This window comes from Anser brachyrhynchus (assembly GCF_964034855.1).
Source record: "Anser brachyrhynchus genome assembly, chromosome: 3".
Lineage (NCBI taxonomy): Eukaryota > Metazoa > Chordata > Aves > Anseriformes > Anatidae > Anser > Anser brachyrhynchus.
In genome coordinates, this window is record NC_137696.1 from 7,647,249 (window position 1) to 7,656,799 (window position 9,551).

The 9,551-nt window shown below is 47.1% G+C and overlaps 1 protein-coding gene across 6 annotated transcripts in view; it reads left to right on the plus strand.

Moving 5' to 3' along the window:
• Positions 1-9,551, plus strand: part of LOC308193335 (uncharacterized protein) — a 212,099-nt gene that overhangs the window by 27,897 nt on the left and 174,651 nt on the right. Inside the window, exon 1 of one of the 6 annotated variants that reach the window (XM_080587920.1) lies at positions 1,319-5,805. The exons of 3 other annotated variants lie outside the window; for them this stretch is intronic. In XM_080587920.1, the coding sequence (XP_080444046.1) occupies positions 5,746-5,805 (60 nt within the window). In that variant the 5' untranslated portion in view covers positions 1,319-5,745. Of the gene's footprint in view, positions 1-1,318; positions 5,806-9,551 lie in introns of those variants that run through there. 2 more of the 6 variants (XM_080587918.1, XM_080587923.1) reach the window with 2 other exon arrangements.

Consider the following 9,551-nt stretch of genomic DNA (forward strand, 5'->3'; position numbering starts at 1 on the left):
ATAGGGATGGTTATTTAAGTTGCTCTAAAAATTTCCAAAGCTGCTGATCTGTTACCACTGCTAAGGCACGTTGAGGCTAAGCCAAGTGGTACCTCAGAGCGATGGGACAGTGTGGTGCTGCAGGATGCAGTCACTGGATGAAGTCACTCACGTAAATAATTTCCTCCATACATACACAGGCATAAATGAGAAAATCAAAATATACTTCATATATAGATGAGGATGGTATAAATTGTCCTTAATGCATCCTACCTTTTTATTCAGGTTTATGTCTCCAGTGTGCTTTTTTATCTCGTCATAAAACGATCCTGTACAAGTTGGATTACATATTGTAAGAGCTACACCAGCTCAATCTACTATAACAAACAATGCTGATTATATAGCAGCAATACATTTTGTAATTATAATGCACTTCAAACTTCCTTGATTGACATGCAACATATTTAAACAGGGATGATCAAAAATTACATTGGCAGCACTGTCGTCGTCTTCATTTCTGCAGCACAGAAGCCTGCCTCGGTGGGCAGTGGGGACCAGCAGCTGTGCGGAGATGGGCTTTGGCTTTGGAGAAAAACCCTGCTTTTAAATCAAAGGCAATTCAGTTTGGAGAAAAATGTACCTTGTGGAAATAAATACAAGAGGGCTGGCAGTGTCATCAGCTGGCCACACCAAATCTGTAATACCAGTGGCCCATGTTGTGCCTATTCAACTTGCTCATCCTGCTGTAGGGGGACAGGAGCACCTGCCCAGCTGGGCCTGCGGTAACAGCTCTTGGGGTGAGGGGATCAAGGTATCAAATTGGGCTCCATCAGGCCTAGGGGTGTCCCTCTCCTTTGCCTCCAGAGCCTATGATTTGGCCTGGAAGGGAGACCTTGATGGGATGCTCTGTTTTTTTCAGGTGCCTGGCTTATAATAGAAAAGCAACAAAGCACAGACTTGCATTTTAGTGCTCTTCTGCTGCACTCAATAGTGGTGAGGGGGCTGGAGCGTGGTGAGAACGCCCTCAGAAGAGGGATGTGTGGGTTTGCTGATCGCCCTCTTGTCTGCAAAGCAGTGATGTTCCTCCTTGACTCAAAGGACCAGCCTCTGAGCAGACGTGTCTTTTTGTCTTTAGGTGGTAACACGTTGCTCGCTAAGTCTTGTGGAGAAACCTATGCAAAATCTTTCACGTGGCTTATGTTAAAAAAAAAAAAAGTTTTTCACATGACTGATTAAAATAATTTTGCTCTCATGGAGATCACTAGAGATCAAAATATCCTTCTGAAAAGCATGTCAGGAGGATGGGTGGTCCTGTGACATGGTGGCAGGAGGTGCGAGGTCCCACCGGCAGGAGACGCTTCTCTGATTTGCCACCCGCAATCCCAAACAGCTGAACCTCTGCAAAGGAATGCTCCTTCTAGGCAGATTCTTCATGTTCCAGTCAGGGGCTCCGTTTCTGAAATATTATGTGTGATAAAGAAGCATGACATGGATTTACTACAGCAGTCAGGTACAATTTTTAAATACGGTGCCCTGGTTGTGTCTTTGTCATCTTGGAGAAACAAGGAAGGACTTGGCACTTTGAAAAAGAGTTATTTCACCGGGGAGCACGAGGAGGATGGCACCAGGCGCTTGTGCAATACTGAGCCGCAGTGGAGAACTGTTCCTGCAGGGTTATGGCACTGGGAAGTATTTAAAGCAAAGGTGTTTGAAATTCATTAGGTTCAATTAGAACAGGGAAAGGCAGGGAGTGTGGCATTTGTCTCTTGTTGGCGGTTTCTATGATAAAAATAGCTGTGAGTTATGTTTATAGGAAGTATGGAAATGTGTTTCTGTGCACGTGTGCGCTCAGGGCGGGTGAGAAACTGAGGCAGAAGGGAAAGCTGGGCAACAGGGGAGGGCAATGGCGTCACCTCGAGTCGGGTAAGCGAAGGTGGAAGCCGTGGTGGTGGTGGGAGCTTCATGTCTAATGACTAAAAATGTATTTTTTTTGTGGAATATTCCACTGAGTATTCCAGAAGAACTGTGCTTGTGAGTTGCCCATTAAAATAAGTAAAATATTTATATTTTCCACTTATTTGAACTTTGAAGTCTGACAGTGAAAAGCAAGCGCTTGCGAAGTGGTGTAACGTGCAGTTTGCAGGCCTCAGTAGGAAAATAAGTGTGCTGGTGTTTGGAGACAAAGACCTCACAAAGACAGGATCTTTTCCAAGTGTGAGATGTGTTTCCCCGACCCTTCAGCACGGTGAAGGTGAGGAGGAGGAAGGTGCACGGTGAGGCAGGGATGAAGGACCCTTATTTGCTTGGCCTTCTACTCTGGGTCAGCTTTTGTGCAGAAAATCTCCCCGCCCCACTGAACGCCACCAGGTCCCCCAGGCTGCTTTGGATGTCACCTCTCGCCATGGTCACAGCCCTGACCTCTCGCTGTGGTCCAGCAAAGCCCTCCTGCCACCTCCTGGACGAGAGGCAGGGACAGACTTCAAACACCACCAAATATCTTTGATAATTTCGGTTACTTCAGAGAAATCGGTGCAACTCGCAGTGCCAAGGGGCCAGACCTGCCCAGTTTTGAATGCGTTGGACTTTAAAGCGAGCAGGGCGCCTTCCCCATCTCTTGCGTTCAGATACCGCTTTCATTACGTTCCCTGCTTGTTCCCAGGGAAGTTTCTAAAGATGAGATAAAGCCCTCGTCGTCCTACTGATGTGGGTAATAATAATGCTTTGCGTTTCTCATCTTTGAAGTGCTTTACAAATATTAAATAATTAATCCACCCAAGAATGAAAGAAAGAGAGTATCATCCTGCTATTTGCACACCGGGGAGTGGAGGGTGAGAAACCTTATGATTTCCCTGGGCCAGGGAGGGAGCTGCTGTCAGAGGTGGTGGGGACACGTGTCCATTATGTGCAGTCCCCTTCTGGGCCCGCTTGTCCAGGCCAGCACGCTCCGATCTCAGGATCCAGGGGCAATGTGCTCTCAGAGCCCCTCTGAGCAGGAGAACAGATCCGTGGTGTTTTCCACAGCATCTCCAAGAGCCCTAGTGGTCCCTCCAGGATGGAAGAGCCCTTATGTAGGACTGCTTTTTTTTGCAGTGCAGAGGATGTTGGGAACAACACAAGCTATGATACGGATGAGAGATGACCATGATATAGCTTTGCTGTGGTCTTACGCTGTGTGCGGGATGTTTTGCAGGCCAGGTTGAAACCCTGTGGGATGCTCCTACCAGGCTACCCGTGCAAGGGGAGTGGCTGCCGCACCTGGGACCGCTGCCTGGGAGAAGGGGGAGAGAGCCAGGAGACGAGCTTTGCTCTCTGAAGCCATGGAAAAATCATATACTAATACTATTTATCAGGGACTTCCTATAAGCACTGAGTGAAGACCTTTAACGTGGGTAAGTGCTGCTCATTTCTGCTGCTGAGGCACTTCAGGAGTTACAGGGCACATGGGCCGTGAAATACTTGGTGTCCTATCAGGATATAGAAAGAGATTGTTTCTGGCCTATCGAGCTTACAACTCAGCAAATAAATGATAGGTGGTCTGCACTTTACAGATGGAAAAGTGGTAGTTCAAGAGGCCATTACCTTAAAAAGCAGGGCTGCGGTCTTTATTTGGGTACTGAGCAAGGACTGAAGTTTTCCAAAGTTCTGAGCACCGACATCAGTTAGCAATTCCCAAGCCCTGGCAACGTCTTCTTTTGGAGACTGATTTGTGGGGTGACGGGGAGCCCTTGGAAGGGTTCTCGTCTTGGGAAGGGAAGAGGAAGCTCGTTTTGAGGCTGAGGAACTTTTTCTGGTGAAAGTCCCATTGAAATTAGTGTAGTGTTGTATTTGTTTTTTTAATCAAAGATACCCAAGATATCCTGATTGTGCCCTTCAGCTTAGCCAAAATGTGGTTTTGCGGACATGAATCACTCAGTGCCCGGCTGCAGCACAACCTCTCTGGCAAAGCCATCCCCCTATCTGCTCCCTTTATTTGGCTTTTCCTTTTCTTCCCCTGCGGGCCTGGTGCCGGGCAACTCAAAATCGTTTTGGCTTTCCTCATCTTTATCTAACCTCCAGAAGTGGGCCGGGCAATGCAGTTACTTCCACGCTGCTGTCTGCACAATTCAGGCAGTGTTTTTTTCTTTTATCGTAGAGGGCAAATCCCAGAATAGAGCATAAATAAATAGATGATTTTGGAGTACTGTAGATCATTGAGCAACATGCAAAAAAGGCCCCTTGTTTTGAAAGAGCAGCATGAGGCTCAGCAACAATGAGTCTCAAAGCCTGATGAAAATCTCAGATGCTTTGAGGCTGTGTTTGTTGGGTGAACTTTATTTACATTTGGCACAAATGCTCTCATGTGTGATGCCAGCAACTGCCAGGGTACGTGGACAGGGTTGCATAAAGCTTATCCGGGTTGATATAAGGAAATATTGAATCGGTCTGAAGACTGCCGTTTCCAATCCTTGCTTGGTTTTCTAAGCCAGCAAGGAAAATCCCTTTTCAAGAAGCAGACACCCCCCCTCCGGAAGAAACGCAGGCAGCACCTGTGTTGCTGTTCCCACAACGAGGCAATACAAACTCTCCTTCGCTTCGGTCCTGTCCTGATCTCTGAGGACGTGCTGCGGAGCACCTCTGCCTTTAGGCATTCACCACCACCAGCGGCCCCGCTTCTCGAAGCAGCCCCCGGCGTGCGGCTCCTTGGGGCCGGGGCAGCGCGGAGGAGCTGGCGGCTCGGGGGCCCCACGAAACGAGAGGGAGCCGGCCCCGGCCTTCTTGGCGTCCGAGCATGTCTGTGTAAGCTCTGCAAATGTGTCCTGTCGGGGTAAGCCTTGCAAAGGGTATGCAAATGGCAGGGAGGTGGAGGCAGCTCTCGTGCGCCGTGTGAGCTGTGAAGCATTCGCGAGGCTCCGGATGGGAAAAGACGTAGCTGGCTGCGTGTTGCCGAGCACCGTCCTTCTCCCCCTCGTACCCGCTGCTTTGAATACAATAAAGTTGCTTTGAACTTTTTCAATTATTTAACAACTTTCAAGTGGAGAAATATTTGGGTCTTTTAATTTCATTTTTGGCTCCTCTTTTTTTTTTCCTTCCCCCCCCCCCCCCCCCCCCATTCTGTTTGCTAAACAGTAATTGCAGATCTTTCCTGCCACCTTTAATACTCCCAGCTAATTATCCTGAAATAAATCTCTTTCAAGTCTGCATGCCAGCAGTTGTGGGATATGAGCGGCTCTTTCAGCTCCCGGCTGCCTGTCACTCAAATGGGCCTCAGCTGCAGCTCCGAATGATGAGTATTAGTCTCCCGCTGGGATGATTCTCCCAATCTCCCCACTTCCAACAGCATCTCCCAGGGCTGCACCACACTCCTACCTGTTAGCCTAATCTGGGATTTTCTTTTGCTAACGCTGTTATTTTGAAAGGAGGAAGAGGATTCCTGGGAGAAAGACACTCGGTTAACCTTTTCCTAATTGCCATTCAAGGCTGAAAGGAGGAAAAAAAAATAAATATAAAATAAGCTGGTGGGTGTCAGTGTGCGGGAGGAGGGCTGGGGCCAGGTGTTGGGGTGCGGAGCTGCGGGGAGGTGGGATGCTGCAGTCTGTCTGTCTGTCTGTCTGTCTGTCTGTCTGTCTGTCTCTGGTCCTGATGGCTCTGCCCTCATCGGGGTTTGCAGGGGGGCACATGGCTGCCTGCCCCCACCCCCCGGGCTACCTCCCTATTTAAGGAGCACAGAAAGTAGGAGAATGACTCCTAGCAAGGGATTTTAAGGCACGTGCCTTATTTAGGAAGCGGATGGGGGCGGCAGCTTGCCTGCGTTATTTCCAGCTCGTGTCCTGCTCATTCAGAAACAAGGTAGTCGGGTTGTAGGCAGAGCTAAATGCTCCGTCATTAATTTATTATGCGCTCGCAATAATAACAAGGGCTATTTTTAAATGCCTCTTAAGCTTGTGCTCACAGACAGGTTTGTAACTTGGCTATAGGACATGCATAAAATGACATATTGTTACACACTTAAAAATAGGGTTTTAAATGAAAGAACCATTAAGCTATTAGTATTTAAAGTGCTTGCTTTTCTTCCCCTGCTCTTCTGTACATATGTCTTTTAACGTCTTAACTGCAGGGTTACTCCCGAAGCCGTGGGGCTGGAGGATGGCACCAGGTACACCTGTGGCTGGACCCCCCTGATTTTTGGGTGCCAGGCTCGGGCAGCAAGGACATGCTGGCAGTGCCACCGGCAGCCCCCTGGCTCCTTCCTGGAGCAGGGCTTGGTGAGGTGCTCAACCCAGCTGGCCTCATGTCCTCCTTCCTAAAGAGTCGTTGAGTACCTTGGGCTCCCTCTTTAAACCTGTGATGCGCTGGGTTGAATTAATTCCATTAACTGCCAAAGGAATTTCTTGCTGCCGAATTATATTTCCTGTGTCTGTAAATCATTTTACCGCTGCTTTCCATGACAGTTATGCAAGTGACCTTTTGATTTCACTTTTTTTTTATTTATGACATTGTTAACCACTCTATGGCTGTGCATCACAGTGAGATTGCGTGCTCACATGGGATACTTGAGTATATAGAATATTTAATAAATATGCATATATATATTTATATATAAAGTGGCATATATATATATTTATATATAAAGTGGAAGCAGTATAAAGTTGAATGTTTCAGACTTGGACTTGGGAAACATAATATTTACACTGAGTAAGCCATGTTAGTTTTAAGAATCTATTTCTGGGTATTTTCACTTTCAGAGGAAGAATTGCTGGAAACCCTCCCCTTTTTCAAACAAAGCATCTCTTTCGCATCACCAGGCCCAACTCTGCAGAGGCTGAGCAGTCACTGGGCTAAGTGGGAGCTGTGGGGGCTCAGAGCTTTGGCAGTACTGGAGCTAGGGATGGCAGCGACCGATAGAGTGTGAGTACCAGGGCTGAGTTCCCATAGGGAAAGGGGAATCAGAGATCTGTCTTTCTGTCTCAAGCTCTGTGGGTGGTGTATAGCCTTAGGCACATATCTATATCTCTCTTCTTTGGTTTCCTATCTGTAAAATGGACGCAGTCCTGTTTGGCCTTCTTTACCCATCACCCAGCAGAGATGTACATGTGGTCTGGTCTTCCCCCATGAGATAGGAATAGCCCCATTTGTGTGTCTGCAGCCACCAAGGTTTAGAGGCACCAGTCTTATGCATGTCCTGTGTGATCACCTGCTCATGGACTGGAGCAGAAGCAGCTCCTGGATGGGAGGGAGACCCCCCCAAAATCTCCCAGCCCAGCCCTGCGTGGGCCTGGACTGTTGCCTCTTCCCCCCCAGTCTTGTACCAATGGGTCTAAACACAAAATGCTGCGAGTGCAAATGCTATTCTAGGCTCAGAAACCATTTTGGCATCCCAGTGCTTGATTTGTAAGTCTAATTAGGAGTTAGAAGTGTAAATGGCAACACTTGCAGGCACAATTATAGCACCTGCAAAAAAGGAGGCTGCTTTTCCTGTTTGGCTCATCCTCTGGGTGAAAGCTTCCTATAAATACAGCGGTCTGACAGCACGAGCTGGGATGATGTCCTCCTCGTCATGGGTGAGGTCCCCTCCCAGGTAGGAGGCAGCGAAGGAATGAGTTGCGCTGCCTTGTATAAAAATGTGCCAGCCCGACCAGATCGACGCTCTCACTCTTTTGACAAATCTGAGGCATCGTGGTTGGTTTGTGCAAGGTTTGCGTAAGTAATAAATTGAGGTTTCCTGCAAAACATCTGGTCGATTCAGCTCTTATCTTGCTCCGCAAGAGGTGAAAAAACCCTCTGTGGTTCTTCTCTGCCATGTTACAAATATAGATATCTATTTATAAGGAAATATTGAAATAGAAGTTTAAAAGTATTCTCACGTTCATTGCCCAACACTAAATTAAATATGTTTTGGTGCTGTTTGCAGTGCCCTTTTCAATCCCAGTTGGATAGCAGTGCAGAACAAGCATTTCATTCTTAAATTAATTCTGTAGCACTCCTGACAGGGACAAGGTTCAAAACCCTAGGAGGCAAAGCCTACTATAAGAGTTGCAGAAGCACTATGTTTTTGTTGGGCATTTTACATCTTCCAGACTTCAATTCCTATAGCAGACTTGATTTTGGGAGGTGCTGAGCCCTTGTAACCCCTCTTGAGGTCAGAAGGATTTGTAGGGTCTTGGCAGCTCAAGAATTGCATCTGTGAAGTGCTAAATGGGAATGCCTTGGGGTGCCCATGTGCAGGGCCATGCTGTTTGGTCCAACCCATCCAGTCCAATCAGAGGGGAATATACGATGTGTGTGCAACATGTATGCTAATACACTCACTACCCTTGTCTTTAAATTACGTCCTGTCTGTTATGCTGGTTTCCATCCTTCAAACTCCAACATGAGGAAACAAAATAAGTAAATTCCTGCCTCCTTTCCCTGTTCCCGGTGTGCGTGCCCACAGCCTGCCTTAAAGGAACCAATAAATAATGCTCCTTATCCCCCTAAAAATTAAATTAAAACCAAATTTCTCTGGGGAGGAGGATAGGTTAATTACAAAGAGCTACCAATGCCACATCTTAAAAGGTTTCTTCATTTTCATTTTTAATATTTAGGATAAAACTTAATATCTGCTCCTTTTTTTCCCCCCTAAATAGTTAGTTTAGATAGACAGAGGCTGCCAAACGCAGCTAATGTTATTCTGCCCAAAAGCTGCTGTCAATTAACTGCTTGCAGCACTTGTTTTGGTGCACAGGGCCTTCAGCAGGTGGAAAATGCACCCAGGTGCATTTAGGAGGAAAACTTGGCGAAGTCCTAGAGAGTGCCATGGAAGTATGCGTTGGGCTGGGGAGTGTGCGTTGGGTCGCCTAGGTCAACGTGCAGATGATGTACCTGGGCAGTAAAATGTTCTCAGGTGGTTGAAAACAATGGCAAAACAACAATGCAACAAAGAGTTTTAGGCATATTTAATAGGAAGTATGGGAATGGCAAGGGAACCACTCTGCATAACGCGGTCGTGTGTGGATAGTATAAATAAATATTAGTTATTCAGCAAGACAGACAGACTGCTACTGAACCAGACGGATGTGCTGTCGCTGCGTATTTCTGATCAGTGCTGTCTGTTCTGCCGACTGATTCACCAAACGCCAAATCGCCTTTAGCATGTGCCTGTTAATCTCTGTATGTGCACCCAAATTTATCGTATGCATGTAAGTATTCCCGTGTGCACTCAGGTATGTGGGGGCATTGCTGTCCTCTTCTTTTCAGAGCAAAATAGGGTGAAATCGCTAAATATCCCTGGCAAACCTGGCTGTTTGTCATAAGCAGAGTACTTTGAGTCGATATGACATCCTGCTAGTTTTGGAGAATAATTCCTATTGGAAAATTGCGATGCTGAATCATTAACTTGCACGAGGCTGAAGGGAACTGAGAGCTTGCTTAAAGGATCCCAGCATGTTGCCCCTGGCTTGTTCCGTGTCACTCTGTGTACAATGTAAACCACCGCTAAAATACTTCGTGCTGCATTGTATAGCAGAAGGTCTTACAAGCCTACCCTCCTCCTGGCAGCAGTGCCCTCCCTGTGCTGGAGACGTAACTTGAGTGGGGCACCGAGAGGAGGAAATGCA